This window comes from Rattus norvegicus, chromosome 1 (assembly GCF_021556685.1).
Source record: "Rattus norvegicus strain SHRSP/BbbUtx chromosome 1, alternate assembly SHRSP_T2T, whole genome shotgun sequence".
In the NCBI taxonomy this organism is placed as follows: Eukaryota; Metazoa; Chordata; class Mammalia; order Rodentia; family Muridae; genus Rattus; species Rattus norvegicus.
The window spans coordinates 80,320,511-80,340,975 of record NC_141534.1 but is presented as its reverse complement, the minus strand read 5'-3'; the positions used below and the strand labels follow the sequence as shown (position 1 = coordinate 80,340,975).

Genomic DNA, 20,465 nt, shown 5'->3' with positions numbered 1-20,465 from the left:
TAGAGGCCTCTGTCTCTGTTTAGGATTACTAGTACTGGGCTTGGTGGCTTTAATCCCAACACTTGGAAGATAGAATTAGAAGGATTAAGAGTTCGAAGCTAGCATGGCTACAAGAGACTATATCAGAACAATAAACAAATGGTCTTGAGGATGAAGAGAAGGCTCAGGGGTTAAGAGTGTTTACTGTTCTTCCAGAGGACCCCGTATTAGGCTACTCACCATTTTCAGTAATTCCAGCCTATGGGGGGCATCTGATGTCCTCTGCTGGCCACCCCCCACCAGTGCCCACCCACCCACTCACACATTTTTAAAAAGGGGTCTGGGAGTTATCAGGACAAGGTGGTGGTGGTGGTACACATTTTTAATTCCAGTTGTAAGGAGACGTGGGTGGATCTCTTTGGCTCAAGGGCTACATAGACTCATCCATAAAATGGTGCCACTCATGTTTGGAAGCATCTGGAACCAGAATGATTGGAAAAGATGGGAATTCAGACAGAAGTGTGAGTGTGCTAAAGGGGTCAGTGGAAGAAACATCCTGTATGGACAAAAGGACAGATGGTTCCACATGAGCACAGGGTAGACCTGCACTAGAATTCAAAGTAAGCAGGATGCTTGAGAGATGGCTCAGTGGTTAAGAACATGTACTGCTGTAAGTTCTAAGAGATCTACGGCTCCCTTCTGGTCTCCATGGGCACCAGGTGTTCAAGGTAGGTGTGTGTGTGTGTGTGTGTGTGTGTGTACATGAGTATTTTGTTCATATACATTTTTTAATTAATAAAATCAGATGTGCGGGGTTTTGGGGTTGCTGAAGGATGGGCAAGTCTCTGTGGCCTTGTTGGAACAAGAGGGCTCTTATTGTGGAGGCAGGATGTTTTTGGAGGGATGGAGTAGAGGTACAGCATGATCAAAAGCCAATAAAGTGTCAAAGCAGGGTAGTCATGAAATTATAGAACATTGGGTCATGGGATGAAGATTCCTCAAGACCAGGGACTGGATGGGTGGGGGTGTGATAGCCCAGATGGCCCAGACAGGATGGGAAGAAGCTGATGTGTGGACACTTGAATACTAGTAGCAGACAGATGTAGCAATTCAGAGACAGGACCCAGTGGAGCCCTGTAGCTGGAGAAGGTTTTGTTGATTTTTTTTTAAATTTATTTAATGTATACAAGTACACTGTAGTTGTCTTCAGACACACCAGAAGAGGGCATCAGATCCCATTACAGATGGTTGTGAGCCCCTGTGGTTGATCGGACTTGAACTCAGGACCTCTGGAAGAGCAGCCAATGCTCTTCACTACTGAGCCATCTCTCCAGCCCCCGATGTTGTTTTTAAGGAGTGGGGTTTTTTTTTGTTTTGTTTTTTTTTTAGGAATGGTTTTGTTTTGCCAGTATTTCACTGTGTAATGTAGCCTTGGTTAGCCTTGAACTATGTAGATCAGGCTAGCTTCAAATTCACAGAGATTCACATACCTCTGCCTTTGGAGTGCTGGACTAAAGACATGGGCTACCTTCAATATTGAGATTTTGATTTCATGATCAGAAGCAAAACACAAGAGCCTCTCAGCTTGTTTCTATATACCTACTTGGGAATTATGACTGCCTTAACTCAGAGCTGCAATCCTTCTTGCCCCATGATCAAAAGAAGCAGTGTTCAGGGGCTCAGTCAGTAAGCAGTCACTGTGTATGCATAGATCCCCAACATGCATGCAAAAAGCCCGGTGCAGGCCCATGGCTGGCTGTAATGCCAGTGCTGGGAAGTCAGAAACGGGAGGACCCCAGCCATCTATTCCATCAGTTAAGTTCCAGGATTTGCAAGAGATACCCTATCTCAAACACAGGAAATAAAACAGAAGAAATAAATATTAGCAGCACCATAGCTTTATTTGTGGCATAAGGACAAAGTGGAGGAGGGGGGCAACCCAGGCTGGGGCAAGGACAGCGGTCACTGGGGGTTGATGCCACCAAGGAGCAGCGCTCAAGTGCAAGGTCAGATTTTGCCTGGGAAAGTTCCCTGCTTGATCTGCTCATTCCAGCGCTGCACCTGCAGAGGCAGAGGGACCCGGGCGGCTGCTCAGCCTGAGTCTGAAGCCACTACCCTGTCCACCAACCCCTCTCCGCCCTCTCACCCAGCTGACGGGACACAGTGAATGGAATACACGGAAATAGTAGTCGCAGGCCTGTGTGTTCTTTCCGCGGCGATCCATGGTCTTCACACACCGGTGGTAGTCTGCAGAGTGCCTCGGGGTAAGGGTGGGGGCGTGGGTCGCGAGACAAGCCCTGTCCAGTTAAGAAGAGGCCACATCCCTCCCCTCTGACCTAGGTCCCACCCTATCATGCCCAGCCCTTCCAAGACAGTCTCACCCTTTCCAACCAATCGGGTTCCTCTTTTCAATTCCAGCCCCAAAACTCCCTTCTTGACTGAGCTCCATCACCTAGAGAGGTCTAATCCCTTCTGGTTGTCTGCCTCACCTTTCCCTTCCAGGACTCAGCTCCAGCTGGCTCCAGATCAGGTGCCTCCCTTCACCTCAAGTCCCGCTCCTTTTCTCTTGATCTCGCCCCCTCAGTCTTTTACAGACAAGGCTCCATCCTTTCTGGCTCAATCCCAACGTGGCAATCTTATTCCCTCCAGACCAGCTGCCTCCCTCCATTCCAGGGTCGGTCCCTCCATGGTTCAGCCCCATCCGCTTTGTGCAGGCCCCACCCCTCTAGGCCACGGTGCAGCCTCCCATTCCAACGGTCTCCGACGGCCTCCAGGTGGGGGCCTCCCCTCTAATTTGGCCCAACCGGTCTCACCCAGAAAATTCTGGTAGCAGTTACGCGTCTGGTTTTGGTTAGGGAAGCGCGGGTCGAAGGGCGGCGTTGTCCATTGGCCTGGAGCAGGCATCTGGGCTTGAACACCCAACATCCAGGTAGAAATTCCTGCAAGAAAGGGTGCAGAGCTCCGTGGAGACTAGGGGCCGCCCCGTGCTTCCACCTTCCCCAGCTCCTAACCCACTCTAAACACCACCCACCCCGTCCTCACCAGACTGAAGTGGACCAACGTAGCTGGAACACCACAGTTGCGGAGTCCACCAGTGCCTTTAGCTTTAGAATGAGGGCTGGTCCCAAGAGCACACGAGAAAAAAAATACGACCCCCAGGCCTGATTGGCTGGCCCCCAGGGAGTTCCAGCCAATAGGAGCCGTCTGTAATGCGGGGGTGGGATCAGTGGAGGCCCTCCCCCTAGTTCTTGTAGGCAGTCCCCTGGGGGGACCCGCGCACAAGAACGCTTACACTTACCAGCACAGAAACAGGGCTTTGAGTCTCGGACTAGGACTTTTAATCCCTACAAAATTGAGCTTCTCCTTGACCATCAGCCCCGCCCCATCCTCCCCAGTAAGATAAATTTATATCTAGCTCTGGTCTCTATGGGAGGAGGAGGATCCCATCTCCCTCCCCCTCCGCGACCACACTCGGTGTTCTCAGCACTCTGCGCCTTACAGTCGGGGTACGCAGCACCCTGCTAGCCTGTGAGGGAAGGAGAAAAGGGGTTATGATTCCTGGCCCCTAAAACCCACTCCTCTATGTCCAGGTCTTCTGGATCTCGGGGGTTACCTAGCCTCATTGGGCTTCTGGACAATTTGCTGGCAGATCGAGTCTCCTGCATTATGTTATCTTAAATCCTTGGGTCGCTGCTTACTGCAGGGAGAGAAAGGCAGAGAATGTTTTAGGGGACTGGCAGAGAGAAAGGTACCCAAGAGTGTAGAACTACATATAGTCTACAGCTGTTTATTTAGGCCTTAAAAAGCAGCCAGTATTTTATCATACCTTACTAGTTCCAAGACGTTTTGATCTCACCCCACCCCCAACACACTAGTAGTGATTTCCCATTCCTCCATCTCCAGGCTCCTTTAAACCCATCTACTATCTGTGTCCGTGGATATATGGACCTTTCTTAGACACATCTTATTTGGCTGGCTTTGGTGGGGGTGGGGCGTCTGTTCCTTTCACTTGGTATATGACAGTGTCTTTATTTTTACTTTGTTCCCCCTTGAGGCAAGGTCTCACAATGGCCTGGCAATTGGCTGGCTTGGAACTGGTTCTGTAGAGCAGAATAGTCTCAGACTTCGAGATCCACCTGTTTCTGCTTCCCAAGTGCTAGCTTTAGAGGGGAGAGGGGCAGCATGCCATAGGTGCTTGCGGAGATCAGAGGACAATTGTGACCGCTTGCTCACTCTTTTCCCAAGGATGAAATTCAGGCTGTCACTCTTGGGGACAAGCATTTTTATCCACTGAGCCATCTCAAGGGCTCTTAATAGTTTGAGATAGGGTCACTTTATAGTCCAGGCTGGCCTCGATATTGATACATAGCCAAAGGTGACTGTGAACTCCTGATCCTCACGCCTTGATCTCTCAAGTGCTAGGACCAGAGAGGTGTGAACTGCCATACCCAGTTCTATTTGGTGCTGGGATCAAATCCTGCTAGGCAAGCAAGCAAGCACTCTTATCAAGTGAGCTATATCCCCAATCCCTTTGTCTCTTCTTTTCTTGCTGAAAACCTCCTCGGGTCTCACAGTTTTCATAGTCTGGTAACTGTCCCCAAATCACTTCCCCTGAATTGTGGGCTCACACACCCTCCCTAGTCATCTCAGAACCCCCCCCAAGCCCTTCTTTCTCTATCTTGCCCCACTGCTGCCTGTGGTCTCTGCATTCTGAGGGTCTTTGAACCAGGAAACATCCCAGCTAGGAGACAAACTTCTGGTGTTAATTGAGGTGGGAAGGCCCACTCTCAATGCGGAGGACACTATTCTGCAGTCTTGGTGCCAGATTGAGGAAAATGAGAAACCAGGACTGAGGAGACGACTGAGTGGGTGAACTGACTGTAATGAAAACAGGAAGAGACTTTGGACCCTAGAACCCATGTAAAAGCTAGATGCTGGCCCAGTCCTGTAAGCCCAGGACAAGTGGGCTGGAAACAGGTGGATGTCCCGGGGCTCACTGGCCAGTCATTCCAGCCCCAAACAGCAAGCTCTAAATTCAGAGAGAGACTGTTTTAAAGAATAAAGGGGAATGTCACAGAGGAAGACACCTGGAATTGACTTCTGTCTTCCACATGTGCATGCACAGGCCAGCGCACACTCATACCATCACCCCTGACACACAGAGAAATGAGTGCAGGGAGTTTCCCCCATCGTGAAGGGTTGTCTCCTCTAACTGAGCACCAGAATGAACCCTTTCCTCTTTCTGTCCCGGACTTTGTCACAGTGTGGAGAATGGGTGAGTCTTTAATCATCACATGCATGATCAATGAGGCATCCTGTTGCCCTTCAAAGTGTCAGAGGAATTCAAAGCTTCTCAACACTCTCTTGTCCAGGCTACCACTGTCTCCTGGGTGGCCTCCAAAACATCTCCTGGGTGGCACTCTTATACTCTGCCATCATCCTCCACCCCCTACATTCTGGACGCCAGCAAAGAGAGCCCTTTCCACATAAAGCAGTTCCAACTATTCTTACGGCCCTAACCCTTCAGCTTGCTCAGAGCCAAAGTCCTTAAACTTGTCTGCAGTTTTCTGCGTGACTGTGCTGCACGCCCCCACCATACACATCCAGTGGCTACTAGTTATTTAAGTTTTGTATGATTCAAACCCAGGACTTTGTACATGCTAGGTAAGTGCCCGGCCATCTGAGCCCCCTCTTTCATGTCTTTATACAAGTGACCCCCAACTCTGAGGCTGAGGCCACCTTAGGCCACTGTGCTGTAATGGGGTCTACCCTCTGCATGGTAAATGGTTAGCAACATGCCTTATCCCTAGCCACTTGAGGCCAAGCAGCAACTCTTGCTCTGCCAGCCTTATTGTGGGGTGTCATACCCCCACTGCTTAGGGCAATATGTGCCGCACAGCCAACACTTCATATCTAGTCCATGTCTAGTCTCATGGGTTGGCTCAGTGTTAAGGTCTGTACAAAATGCCTCAAGTGCAATCCTGAGAAACTGCTCCCACTCCCCAGCCCCCACCTCCTTAGAGTATATGCCAACCACTATTCCCAAATACCTGAGTATGACGGGCACCAGATTCTTTCACTGGCATTTCAGCTTTTGTGGCCGTTTTCCCCTTATTCTCCGTTCGCAAGTTCACAGGAAGGAGAATTTCTGAGGTTGACCTTGTCACCAGTGAAGGATGATGCTGTGACTGTGCCTTGAGTCCTTGGTGTTTTACTACAGGCTTTTGGGGCACCTTGACTGAGGTCTTTGTCTCAGAGGTGGGGGATATTGAGGAGGTGAAGGATGTCAAAGGCTCTGACTTGTCATCCAAACCTAAGATAAGCATGGTGGTATCTTTAAGCCATCAAAAACAGACATGGAGGGCTGCAGAGATAACTTAATGTGTTAAGAGCACTGACTGCTCTTCCAGAGGTCCTGAGTTCAATTCCCAGCAACCACATGGTGGCTCACGACCATCTGTAATGGGATCTGATGCCCTCTTCTGGTGTGTCTGAGGACAGCTACAGTGTACTTACATATAATAAATGAATAAATCTAAAAAAAAAAAAAACCAAACAGACATGGAAGTCTTTGGCAACTCACTTATGGGTTTCTGGGCAGTACTCAACAAGTCCTCAGGTAGCTTCCTTTCCTTCTGGTGCTGTGTTTTCTCCTTGTTCACTTTAGTATGGGACCCTGATTTTTCCACGATCACTACTTGTGTCCTCTCTGGAAAGGTCATCTGTCTGGTGTTATAGGGCAAATTGGCCAACACAGACATGGAAGACACCTTGTTAGTCATAGGGAATGAGGAGGGCAGAGAGATGGTAGCTGGCTTCAGGTGCTGGTGTTTGGAGTTGGCCATAATCATCATCTTGGCCAGGGCGAGCCCCTCCACAGAGAAGGGCCTATTGTCCTCTGTGTAGGGGCCCTCAAAAGCTACCTCCTTGTTCAAGACCCACTTCTTCTGCATCTCTGTCTCCTTGGACTTTAGACCAGGCAAGTTCACAGTTGTCTCCTCCTCCATCTTGTGGACCCTGTCCTCTAACTTCTCCCTGCCCTTCAAGGCCTCCAGTGTGACCTCTTGGGTTTTGCTAATCAAGATCTCCTTGGACTGCTTCTTGGTAGTGGCAAAAGGCAGATTCACGGACATGGTCTGGGCCCTCATGTCTACCACCTTTTTGTTCTGCTCTCCGACCAACAACACAGGTTCCTGTTTCCCTTCAGTCTTTCTCTCAAGCATGTCTCCTCCCTGTAATGTGCTAGGATTCACAAGGTCTTTAGCCCGTGAGTCGAGAGCTTTCTGGTACTGGGCAGTTGGATCTTTCTGAGACCGGGTATTTATGAGTAGATGGTCCTTTTTGAGGTGCATGGCTTTCTGGGGATGTGCAAGTGCTTGTAGAAACTTCTGATTCAGTGTTAAAGTTTTCTGGGTTGGGGCAGTTACAACTTGGGGCTTCTGGGGATGTCCAGGGATAGTTGGGGTCTTCTGAGAAACAGAAGGCTGAGACTTATAGAAACAACTAGGTGTGGCTGAAGACTTCTGTCTTGACCACTGTGAAGTTGGGATCTTTGGTGATGGAATGGGAAGGGCTGAGGCCATCTGAGCAGGAGCAGGCTTAGCTGGCACCTTATTAGACTGGTCCAAAATGAACGGCATTTTCCCTGATTCGATGGGGACAGATGCAGCTTTGTGGGAGGACAGTGGCCTTGCATGTTTCTTTGAGATTGTGGACCTGGCCTTGTCTTTGGACTTTAGAAAGGAGGGACTGGGGGGAAAGATGTAGAAGGCAGCAGGGAAAGATGAGTTCAAGGAAGTCACTGTGTTGGATGGAATACCCATGAGATGGTCAATGTTTGGTGGCCACAGGAGGGTGTCCAGGTGATCAGAGTCCACGACAGGTAAACAACTGTTGTTCTGAGAGATACACTTGGTAGGAGTCTCCATTCGTGGATCCCGGCCTGTGTCCTCCTCAGAATCAGATTTGTGGGCCTGTACATGGGTGAGGTGGATGTGCTCAGGGACAGGGGAGACACAAGACTTGGGAATCTTGTCTTTCAGCCTTTCTTCTTCTGACCCAGGAGCCCATATCCCAACCTTCCTCCCTCAAACCCTGGAGTCTACATCCCAGTCCTCTCAACTGGACTTGACTCAAGGCCCCAGCCCTCCTCCCTTGAGCCCTAGAGTCTAGACCCCAGCCCACTAGTGAATAGCTATTGAACTAGAGTGGACCTGGTTTGTCGTCTTAGAGACGATGCTGAAGATGGTCCGGATGGTGACGCTGGTCTTGTCTGTAGGACAGAAAGAAGTCTGAGTTCTCTGGGAAAGGGATCAAAATCAAAAGCAGATTCATATAGGTGGCAGAGGGTGGGTATTGCTCATACCAGAAACATCAATTAGAGGTTCAGGTCTCTCAGAGCAGGCATCTAGATCGGACCTACAGAAGTAATGCAGTGGGACATTAGTGATATCTGATCCAGGGTCCTAAACACAACCAGCCAAAGAGCCCGTTGCCTACTTGTTCCTTGTGACTTCCATCTGATCCTCAGAAGATTGCAGTTGTGACCAGATGAGAGGCACAGAGTCACCCACAGCCTGAGACCTGAATGTGTGCTTGACTGGCTGTCCCTGGGCAGAGAAAAAATAGTCAGTCAGACTCTCTGGGCAGCCCCTGGAACATACACAAAGAGACACACGTGCACTCACACATGCACATACATGAACACACATACTTTCACACACTCCAACCTTCCACCTCCTCACACCCACACACATGCACACCACACACCCACATCCGCACACATACATATGTGCACACACACACCACATACCCACACACACCCACATGCACATGAACACACACACACGTGCATGTGCACACATACCACACACACACACACACACACACACACACACTTGCACATACACACTCTTCCCCCCTCCACGCATACATGCCCGTGCACAAACATACTGGCTGCTTCACTTTAGTCAGCTTCACCTTGGTCTTCTTTGGTTTTTGAGAAGAGAATATTTTGCAAGGAAAAGGTTGAGCTGCAACTTCAACTAGGAGGAGAGGCAAAGAGAGGAAGGTCAAGGACCTCAGGGGGTGCTGACATGCAGGCAGACTCTGAGGACAAGGTGAGCTCGGCCAGGGAGGGCAGATGAGCCTGCCAAAGTGTGTGAGTCCCACCCATGCTTTGAGGGAGGGTACCTGACATGCGGAAGAAGATGGCCCAGCTTTCGACAGTGATGGCTCACCTGTAAGTTCACCTTGAGACTGGGTCTGTGGACAGAGGGACAGTTTGCAGAGGTCTCTCCTATTTTTCATTCTATTTTGGTTTAAGATTTGTTTATTCACTTTTATTTTATGCTCATGTATGAGTGCCTACATGAATGTATACCATGTCCATGCCTGGTGATTGTGTAGACCAAACAGGACACTGGATACTCTGGAACTGGAGTTACAGATGTTTGCAAGCTGCCATGTTTGTGCTGGGAGTCAAATCCAGGTCTTCTGCAAGAGCAGCAAATGCTCTTGAACCACTGAACCATCTCTCTAGCACCTTCTGGTTTCTTTTTGTTTTTGTTTTTTGAGACAGTGTCTCTATAGTCCTGGATGTTCTGGAGCTTGCTATGTAAACCAGGATGTCCTTGAACTCACAAAGACCATCTTTCCTCCGCCTCTTGAGTGCTGGGATTTAAAGCACGTGCCACCCTCACACACCCCTCTTTCTTTTTAAATGTTTGTGTTTCTATGCTGATGCACATGTGTGGTTTGTATGTGTGTACAGATGCATGTGTATGCATGTTTGTGTGCATGTGCACTTGTATGCATGCACATATATACATCTGTGTATACAGGTGCATGTGTGTGCATGTGTGGTCACAGAATCACCTTGGATGCTGTCCTAAGGAAGGCTGTCTGCTTCCTTTGAGACCATCTTTCACTGACCTAAAGCCCACCAATTAGACTAGTCTTGGCTGTCCAGTGAGCCCCCATGGATCCTTCTGTCTCTGTCTCCCTAATCCTGGAATTAAGAGTATGCTACTACACCCGGCACTTAATAAAGTTTTTAAAAAGTATGCGTGTGTTTCTGAATGTGGGTGCCAATGGAGGGCAGAGCCATTATATCACCTGGAGCTGGAGTTCATGTGGTTGGGAGCCACTCTGTGTAGGTTTTCAGCACCCATAATTCCTCTACAAGAGCAGTGTGTGCTCTTACGCACTGAACCACCTTTTCAGCACCTCAAACATTTTATTACATTTGCTTTTTATTTGTGGGAGGTACACATGCCATATCCTCGGAAGTCAGGGGACAGCTTTTAGGAGCTGGCTCTCTACTCTGACCACGTGGAACTAGGAGATTCAACTGAGGTCGTCATGCCTGGAGGCAAGCATCTTCACTCACTGAGACATCTCACTGCCTCACATCTAGCATTTCAGCATGAATTCTGGAGTGGGGTGTAAGTTCAGATTTTTGAACTTGCAATGGAAGCCTCTTACAGAGTGAACCACCTCTCCAGCTCCTTTTGCTTTCATTTTGAAACAGGTTCTCACTCTCTAGCCTATAATAGCCGGGAACTCACTCTATAGCCCAGGCTGGCTACACGTTCATTGCAACTCTCCTGCTTCAACCTCCTAAGTCTTGGGAATTACAGGCATGAGCCACCAAACCTTTTCTTTCTTTCTTTTCTTTCTCTCTCTCTTTCTTTCTTTCTTTTAAGAATTAGAAATTATGCTTTATTAAAATTAGAAACTTGCCAGGTGATGGTGAAATATGACTTTAGTCCCAGCACTAGTGAGGCAGAGGCAGGCAGATCTCTGAGTTCAAGGGCAGCCTGGTCAAGGAGCAATGGATCTAGTTCCAGAACAGCCACGACTACACAGAGAAGCCCTATCTCAAGCTGACAAAAAAAAAAAAAAAAAAATAGAAATCATCCCAAGAATGGGAAGTGGGCCCAAAGGCCCACGCTGACCTAAGTTTGACCCCCAGAATCCACATGGTAGGAGAGAACCCATACCCAAGTGTGCATGCATAATCAGACACATATGTACAAAGTGTGCATGCATAATCGGACACATATGTACACATATGTACAAAGTGTGCATGCATAATCAGACACATATGTACAAAGGAAAGGAACTAGGCTAGTGAACTAAGGGTATAAACTAGACTAGCCTCAAATTTGTAACAAGCCTGTCAGAAGCCATCTAAGAAAGACTAAGGCACTAGAGCTGCAGGTCCCCTGTGCTCCAGATACTGCCGGGATCTGAAGGGACCAGATCAACAGTTCTCTGCACCCAAATACGGTGGGAGGGAGAGCTAACCCTTCAGAGAGGCAGACACGCCTGGGAAGCCAGAAGAGTCTACACTCTGCCCACATTTCTGACTCCAGAGGAAAACACCTAACGCCATCTGGGACCCTGGTGCACGGGGGCTCACGAAAAGAGCGGCACAGGCCCTCCTGGTTGCTGCCCTCACTGAGAGCTCAAAAGAAACACCCCACAAGCAAACTTGAGCGTTGGGACCACATGTAAGACCAACTTTTCTGCTCCAAGCAACCTGCCTGGTGAACTCAGGACACAGGCCCACAGGAAAAGTAAGACCAGTAGACAGGAAAAACTACACACCCGAAAGCAGAACACTCTGTTCCCATAACTGGCTGAAAGAAAACAGGAAAACAGGTAAACAGCACTCCTGACACACAGGCATATAGAACAGTCTAGCCACTGTCAGAAATAGCAGAACAAAGTAACACAAGAGATAATCTGATGGCCAGAGGCAAGCCCAGGAACCCAAGCAACAGAAACCAAGACTACATGGCATCATTGGAGCACAATTCTCCCACCAAAGCAAACACTGAATATCCAAACACACCAGAAAAGCAAGATCTAGATTTAAAATCACATTTGATCATGATGCTGGAGGACTTCAAGAAAGACATGAAGAACTCCCTTAGAGAAATGCAGGAAAACAAATAAACAAGTAGAAGCCTATAGAGAGGAATCACAAAAATCCCTGAAAGAATTCCAGGAAAACACAATCAAACAGTTGAAGGAATTAAAAATGGAAATAGAAGCAATGAAGAAAGAACACAGGGAAACAACTCTGGATATAGAAAACCAAAGGAAGAGACAAGGAGCCGTAGATACTAGTATCACCAACAGAATACAAGAGATAGAAGAGAGAATCTCAGGAGCAGAAGATTCCATAGAAATCATCGACACAACTGTCAAAGATAATGTAAAGAGGAAAAAGCTACTGGTCCAAAACATACAGGAAATCCAGGACTCAATGAGAAGATCAAACCTAAGGATAATAGGAATAGAAGAAGTGAAGACTCCCAGCTCAAAGGACCAGTAAATATCTTCAACAAAATCATAGAAGAAAACTTCCCTAACCTAAAGAAAGAGATACCAATAAGCATACAAGAAGCCTACAGAACTCCAAATAGATTGGACCAGAAAAGAAACTCCTCCCGTCACATAATAGTCAAAACACCAAATGCACAAAATAAAGAAAGAATATTAAAAGCAGTAAGGGAAAAAGGTCAAGTAACATATAAAGGCAGACTTATCAGAATCACACCAGACTTCTCGCCAGAGACTATGAAAGCCAGAAGATCCTGGACAGATGTCATACAGACCCTAAGAGAACAAATGCCAGCCCAGGTTACTGTATCCTGCAAAACTCTCAATTAACATGGATGGAGAAACCAAGATATTCCATGAAAAAACCAAATTTACACAATATCTTTCTACAAATCCAGCGCTACAAAGGATAATAAATGGTAAAGCCCAACATAAGGAGGCAAGCTACACCCTAGAAAAAGCAAGAAACTAATCAATCATCATGGCAACAAAACAAAGAGAAGAAAAGCACACAAACATAACCTCACATCCAAATATGAATATAACAGGAAGCAATAATCACTATTCCTTAGTATACCTCAATATCAATGGTCTCAACTCCCCAATAAAAAGACATAGATTAACAAACTGGATATGCAGTGAGGACCCTGCATTCTGCTGCCTACAGGAAACACACCTCAGAGACAAAGACAGACACTACCTCAGAGTGAAAGGCTGGAAAACAACTTTCCAAGCAAATGGTCTGAAGAAGCAAGCTGGAGTAGCCATTCTAATATCAAATAAAATCAATTTTCAACTAAAAGTCATCAAAAAAGATAAGGAAGGACACTTCATATTCATCAAAGGAAAAATCCACCAAGATGAACTCTCAATCCTAAATATCTATGCCCCAAATACAAGGGCACCTACATACGTAAAAGAAACCTTACTAAAGCTCAAAACACACATTGCACCTCACACAATAATAATAGGAGATTTCAACAACCCACTCTCATCAATGGACAGGTCATTGAAACAGAAATTAAACAGAGACAAAGACAGACTAAGAGAAGTCATAAACCAAATGGACTTAACAGATATTTATAGAACATTCTATCCTGAAGCAAAAGGATATACATTCTTCTCAGCACCTCATGGTACTTTCTCCAAAAGTGACCATATAATTGGTCATAAAACAGGCCTCAACAGATACAGAAAGATAGAAATAATCCCATGCGTCCTATCAGACCACCACGGGCTAAACCTGGTCTTCAATAACAATAAGGGAAGAACGCCCACATATACCTGGAAGTTGAACAATGCTCTACTCAATGATAACCTGGTAAAGGAAGAAATAAAGAAATTAAAGACTTCTTAGAATTTAATGAAAATGAAGGTACAACATAGCCAAACTTATGGGACACAATGAAAGCTGTGCTAAGAGGAAAAGTCATAGCTCTGAGTGCCTGCAGAAAGAAACAGGAGAGAGCATATATCAGCAGCTTGACAGCACACCTAAAAGCTCTAGAACAAAAAGAAGCAAATACACCCAGGAGGAGTAGAAGGCAGGAAATAATCAAACTCAGAGCTGAAATCAACCAAGTAGAAACAAGAAGGACCATAGAAAGAATCAACAGATACAAAAATTGGTTCTTTGAGAAAATCAACAAGATAGATAAACCCTTAGCCAGACTAACGAGAGGACACAGAGAGTGTGTACAAATTAACAAAATCAGAAATGAAAAGGGAGACATAACTACAGAATCAGAGGAAATTCAAAAAATCATCAGATCCTACTACAAAAGCCTATATTCAACAAAACTTGAAAATCTGCAGGAAATGGACAATTTCCTAGACAGATACCAGGTACCAAAGTTAAATCAGGAACAGATAAACCAGTTAAACAACCCCATAACTCCTAAGGAAATAGAAGCAGTCATTAAAGGTCTCCCAACCAAAAAGAGCCCAGGTCCAGACGGGTTTAGTGCAGAATTCTATCAGACCTTCATAGAAGACCTCATACCAATACTATCCAAACTATTCCACAAAATTGAAACAGATGGAGCATTACCGAATTCCTTCTATGAAGCCAGAATTACTCTTATACCTAAACCACACAAAGACCCAACAAAGAAAGAGAACTTCAGAACAATTTCCCTTATGAATATCTACGCTCATTAAATTCTTGCAAACTGAATCCAAGATCACATCAAAACAATCATCCACCATGATCAAGTACGCTTCATCCCAGGGATGCAGGGATGGTTTAATATACGGAAAACCATCAACGTAATCCACTATATAAACAAACTGAAAGGTAAAAACCACATGATCATTTCATTAGATGCTGAGAAAGCATTTGACCAAATTCAACACCCCTTCATGATAAAAGTCCTGGAAAGAACAGAAATTCAAGGCCCATACCTAAACATAGTAAAAGCCATATACAGCAAACCAGTAGCTAATATTAAACTAAATGTAGAGAAACTTGTAGCAATCCCACTAAAATCAGGGACTAGACAAGGCTGCCCTCTCTCTCTCTGCATCTTCAATATAGTTCTTGAAGTTCTAGCCAGAGCAATCAGACAACAAAAGGAGATCAAGGGGATACAGATTGGAAAAGAAGAAGTCAACATATCACTATTTGCAGATGATATGATTGTATATTTGAATGATCCCAAAAGTTTCACCAGAGAACTACTAAACCTGATAAACAACTTCAGCAAAGTGGCTGGGTATAAAATTAACTCAAATAAATCAGTTGACTTCCTCTACACAAAAGAGAAACAAGCCGAGAAAGAAATTAGGGAAACGACACCCTTCATAATAGTCCCAAATAATATAAAATACCTCGGTGTGACTTTAACCAAGCAAGTAAAAGATCTGTACAATAAGAACTTCAGGGTTGGGGATTTAGCTCAGTGGTAGAGCGCTTGCCTAGGAAGCGCAAGGCCCTGGGTTCAGTCCCCAGCTCCGGAAAAAAAAAAAAAAAAGAACTTCAAGCCTCTGAAGAAAGAAATTGAAGATCTCAGATGATGGAAAGATCTCCCATGCTCATGGATTGTCAGGATTAATATAGTAAAAATGGCCATTTTACCAAAAGCGATCTACAGATACAATGCAATCCCCATCAAAATACCAATCCAATTCTTCAAAGAGTTAGACAGAACAATTTGCAAGTTCATCTGAAATAACAAAAAACCCAGGATAGCTAAAACTATCCTCAACAATAAAAGGACTTCTGGGGGAATCACTATCCCTGAGCTCAAGCAGTATTACAGAGCAATAGTGATAAAAACTGCCTGGTATTTATACAGAGACAGACAGATAGACCAGTGGCATAGAATTGAAGACCCAGAAATGAACCCACACACCTATGGTCACTTGATATTTGACAAAGGAGCCAAAACCATCCAATGGAAAAAAGATATCGTTGGGGATTTAGCTCAGTGGTAGAGCGCTTGCCTAGCAAGCACAAGGCCCTGGGTTCGGTCCCCAGCTCCGAAAAAAAGAAAAAAGAACAAAAAAAAGATAGCATTTTCAGCAAATGGTGCTGGTTCAACTGGAGGTCAACATGTAGAAGAATGCAGATCGATCCATGCTTATCACCCTGTACAAAGCTTAAGTCCAAGTGGATCAAGGATCTCCACATCAAACCAGATACACTCAAACTAATAGAAGAAAAGTGGGGAAGCATCTTGAACACATGGGCACTGGAGAAAATTTCCTGAACAAAACACCAATGGCTTATGCTCTAAGATCAAGAATCGACAAATGGGATCTCATAAAACTGCAAAGCTTCTGTAAGGCAAAGGACACTGTGGTTAGGACAAAACGACAACCAACAGATTGGGAAAAGATCTTTACCAATCCTACAACAGATAGAGGGCTTATATCTAAAATATACAAAGAACTCAAGAAGTTAGACCACAGGGAGACAAATAACCCTATTTAAAAAATGGGGTTCAGAGCAAAACAAAGAATTCACAGCTGATAAAGATGGATGAAGCAAAGAAGTGCAGGCCGACAGGAACCGGATATAGATCTCTCCTGAGAAACACAGCCAGAATACAGAAAATACATAGGCAAATGCCAGCAGCAATCCACTGAACGGAGAACGAGACCCTTGTTGAAGGAATCAGAGAAAGGTCTGGAAGGTCTTGAAACCCCATATGAACAACAATGCCAACCAACCAGAGCTTCCAGGGACTAAGCCACTACCCAAAGACTATACATGGAATGACCCTTGGCTCCAACCTCATAGGTAGCAATGAATATCCTAGTAAGAGCACCAGTGGAAGGGGAAGCCCTTGGTCCTGCCAAGACTGAACCCCCAGTGAAGGTGATTGTTGGGGGGAGGGAGGTAATGGGGGTAGGATGGGGAGGGGAACACCATATAGAAGGGGAGGGCGAGGGGTTAGGGGGATGTTGACCTGGAAACCGGGAAAGGGAATAACAATCGAAATGTAAATAAGAAATACTCAAGTTAATTAAGAAAAAAAAAAAAAAGAAAGACTAAGGCACACAAGTAATTTTCTGGAGATGGCCCACCATTTTACATGGCCTGTGATGGGTGAGCTCTGAGATGCCGGTCCTCAGAGACTTCATCCCAGGATTGCTTCTCACTGCTGATCTGCCTTTCCAGCCACTATTACATAGCCTAATGATTCCTGGGCATCAGCCCACACTATTGGGCAGATTTCCTACAGATCAACATAAAGATGAACTTTCAAGAATTAATGCTGTTTAGATGAATTAATGACTTTATAGAATTCCTGATTTGGTTCCAATATTTTTTTTTTTCTTTTCTTTTTTTCGGAGCTGGGGACCAAACCCAGGGCCTTGCGCTCGCTAGGCAAGCGCTCCACCGCTGAGCTAAATCCCCAACCCCTGGTTCCAATAATTTTAAGAAGGGAGCTTTAGGAGATAGTTTTAGTTGCTTTGCCAGAAAGACGTAATAAGATTAGAATTGAGACTAGAACTCCTCAAAGAATAGCAAGTAAAGGCTGCACAATAAGGAACACAATCAGCTTTCACAATTACACAAAAAGAAGAAATAGACTTGCGATCAATTTATGATCAAGGGAAAACATTCATTCTAGGCCAGGTCCAAGGATGAAGCCACAAGTGTGCACTATGATAAAGCAAGGACACGTGAAACTGTTGCTTTGAAATTATAATGAGCTTACAGAATGAAACACTGCTTTGAACTTACTATTGACATCCTCCCTTTTGTGTATCATTTTATCTATGAGGTAATTTCTCAAAGAACTTTTATCTAAGAAGGTATAAGAAGGCCAGAGAGAAGGAATAAAGTGTGACATTTGGGGCTCAGCCACATCCACCAAATGTATATATGTAAATGTCTGTTTGTTTATACACATATACATACAGACATACATGTGTAGTTATATGTGTATGTATGTAAGTATGCATGAACACTCATGGAGTTGGTGAGCCAGGTGGTCAGGCCCGACCAGGGTGTGGGTGTATGTATGAATGAATGTGTGTTTGCTTGTGCGTGTTGTTTGTGAAAATGGTTTTCTTTCTTTTCCTTTCTTTTCTCGCTGCTTCATGAAGAGTTATGAGTTCCAAGCTTCATAGAGAGGTCCTTGAACCAGAGAGAAAAGAGCCCTTTTTTCTTCTTAATCCCCTTCTGCTGCCAGCAGGAGTTTATTACCAGAAACCAGAGGCATTCAGCCATAGAATGGTAAGAAACCAATGCTTATTAGCACAAAATAGTAAGAGAGAGTTACAAGGCCAGGAATGGTCAGTCTTTGGCCTTTGTCTGGAGGACACTCTGTGTCCCACCTCACTCGTTCATCCCAAAGGTTGGGGCAGTAGAATCCTGTCTTTATTTCCCAGGTGTTGTACCATGTGCCTCGGTTCCTGGCAACTTTTTCTGGCACATGTGTGACTGTGTGTGTATGCAAGTCTGTGTATGTGGAGACCAGAGGACAACCTCAGGTGTCATTTCTCAGAAATTGTCTGCCTTTTTGTTTGTTTTTGTTCCCTTCTGAGACAGGGTTTCCTCACTGGGCTGGAATCTACCAAGTAGATTCGGCAAGGCCAAGAATCTACCTGTCTCTTCCTCCCCAGTGCTGGGATTACAAGCATGTGCCAGTATACTCAACTGTTCGGTTCGGTTTGGGGATTTTTGTTTTTGTTTTTCGAGACAAGGTTTCTCTGTGTAGCCTTGACTGTCCTTGAACTCCCGGTTAAAACCAGGCTGGCCTGGAACTCAGAGAGCTACCTGCCTCTGCCTCCCAAGTGCTGGGATTAAAGGCGTGTGCCACCACTGCCTGCAACACTCAGCATTTTTATGTGGGTTCTGAGGGATTGAATAGAGGTTCACATAGTTCCTAGGCAATAATCTCTTTACCGACTGAACTGTTTTCTCCACCTCGTGATTTTTGTCTCACCTACCCAGCCTGCACCTTTCTCCCCAGCTTTTCTTCCATGGTCCCATGAGTTCAGACTCTCCCTTTAAACCCAGCCTTCTAGGTCCCAGTTCCTTTCCAAGTGGTTGGGGGTGGCTAGGCAGTGGGCTGTGGGTTTCCTGTTCTCTGTAGAATTTGTATGGTGTTTTCCAGGCCTAGCTCATCGACTCCTCACCTGGAAGTGCCATGTGGAGGCAGGAGTTCCTTCTGGGGCTGTTTCTCGGTGGGAAGGGTCCACCGCCACGCTCTTTGGTCCCCGGGATAATTTAGGCTCACGCAGCATGTTGATGAGACGAATCCAGCGGTCAAACAGAAAGGCCAGCTCATGTTCAGGGGCATCCAGTGCCAGGAAATAGTGGCGGCCGGATCTCAGACGCAGCTTCAGACGCCAGGTGGTCAGATCATGGACATAGAGACGGGCAAGGTCTAATGGGATCATCCTGCGGGAGGTGGGAAGACAGGGCAGCTAGTGCAATACAGGATGGAGTGGAGTGAGCTAGGATAGTGCTTGAGGAACATACCTGGTTAGGATGAGACTGGAGCACTCCTGGCCATCCGGGGGCCGAGCAATCAACAGAATGTCAGGCAGCACTAGGCCAGGCAAGGATGCTGCGACACCCATAGTCAGCTTGTTGGGTTTGTTGTGCAATAACGCAGGAGTCCCATTGTTGTTCACCTGGGGCAGCCAGGGAACAGGGCTGGGACCAGATCTTTCTCCAACATGCCTCCAGAATCCTTCACCTGAGAGCCTCCTTTCTTTCCAAACCCACCTTCTACCTACAGGAATTCAAATTCCAAATCCCTGTTCAATCCACTCTGCCCAGGAGGTTCCCTCTCTCTTCCTGTGTCTCAGCCCTCCTCCCCCATTTCCGGGGCACAGGGAGCTGGGGACCTGGGTAAAGTTACTCTCGAACATGGGCAGCGGGCGGAGGGGCAGGTACTCGGCCATCTCGAGGGTCTTCTGCATCTCTCCAAGAATGGGGACCCACTTCGGAGGCTCCGGAGGCGGAGGAAAAATAAAGTTCCACAGCCGTCTCAACATGGCTGCCAGAACTGTGGGTGGGGTCGTATAGATTCAAGGATCCTGGCCACAAGTGGAGCCCTGACCACCACCCCAGCCCACCAGCTTTGGACCCTTGGGCTTCAAGGATGTCAGGAGCTCAGCAGTGACAGAAAGTGGAGTGTCTCCAGGGCTGAGAGACTCTGGTATGGCCATGGTCCTGCAGAGAGGTAGTCAGCACTAGGCCGTGGGTGGAAGCTTTGAGAGGGGCTTTGTGACCTCACTGGACACTAAAGGGCTGCTTCCTGGGAACTGCCTAGGGGCCTCATCCTTTCAGAATATGGTGTGGAGTCCTTTGAAGGCTTTGATAGGTGACTCGGAACATCCCCATTTCCTGGACACAAAATTGTGAGGACACAGACGCCACCACGACCCCAAGGATCTGTATTCGAACCTCTATAGGGATCATTAACCCAAAGACTTGAATCACTGACCTAGCTCTGCCAGCGACTCTCCTCCTTACTCTCAGGAAGACCCAACCCCATGCTGAGTCTCCATTTCCCAACAGCTCTTGTGTGTGTGTGTGTGTGTGTGTGTGTGTGTGTGTGTGTGTGTGTGTGTGTGTGTGTGCGCGCGCGCGCGCGCGCGCACAACCCTCACGTCAACTGAACACTGAACTGTAAAGAAAGGGCCACCATAGCTGGCGTGGCAAT

At 46.4% G+C, this 20,465-nt stretch overlaps 2 protein-coding genes across 9 annotated transcripts; both read right to left on the bottom strand.

The window, feature by feature from the left end:
• Positions 1-1,859: 1,859 nt before the first annotated feature.
• Cox6b2 (cytochrome c oxidase subunit 6B2) lies at positions 1,860-3,092 on the bottom strand. 3 transcript variants are annotated; one of them, XM_087587830.1, is made up of 4 exons: positions 3,022-3,092; positions 2,793-2,918; positions 2,156-2,226; positions 1,860-2,040 (listed from the first exon to the last, which is right to left on the bottom strand). In XM_087587830.1, exons 2-4 carry the CDS (start codon positions 2,902-2,904, stop codon positions 1,987-1,989), a joined length of 237 nt encoding a protein of 78 aa, XP_087443956.1. In that variant the 5' UTR covers positions 2,905-2,918; positions 3,022-3,092; the 3' UTR covers positions 1,860-1,986. The 3 variants fall into 3 exon arrangements, with proteins under 3 accessions (XP_087443956.1, XP_087443945.1, NP_001034174.1); NM_001039085.1 differs by having other exon boundaries at positions 1,862-2,040; positions 2,126-2,226; positions 3,022-3,087; XM_087587819.1 differs by having other exon boundaries at positions 1,860-2,226.
• Positions 3,093-3,294: 202 nt separating this feature from the next.
• On the bottom strand, positions 3,295-20,395 carry Garin5b (golgi associated RAB2 interactor family member 5B). 6 transcript variants are annotated; one of them, XM_087554246.1, is made up of 13 exons: positions 19,645-20,350; positions 19,274-19,428; positions 18,928-19,192; positions 9,219-9,243; positions 8,932-9,023; positions 8,479-8,588; positions 8,345-8,397; positions 8,193-8,251; positions 7,799-7,952; positions 6,563-6,705; positions 6,030-6,292; positions 3,593-3,676; positions 3,295-3,505 (listed from the first exon to the last, which is right to left on the bottom strand). In XM_087554246.1, the coding sequence occupies exons 1-10, from the start codon at positions 19,792-19,794 to the stop codon at positions 6,698-6,700; spliced, it is 1,071 nt and encodes a 356-aa protein (XP_087410372.1). In that variant the 5' UTR covers positions 19,795-20,350; the 3' UTR covers positions 3,295-3,505; positions 3,593-3,676; positions 6,030-6,292; positions 6,563-6,697. The 6 variants fall into 6 exon arrangements, with proteins under 6 accessions (XP_087410372.1, XP_087410339.1, XP_087410353.1 ...); XM_087554213.1 differs by having other exon boundaries at positions 6,563-7,952; positions 19,645-20,395; XM_087554227.1 differs by lacking the exon at positions 6,563-6,705.
• Between the last annotated feature and the right edge of the window lie 70 nt (positions 20,396-20,465).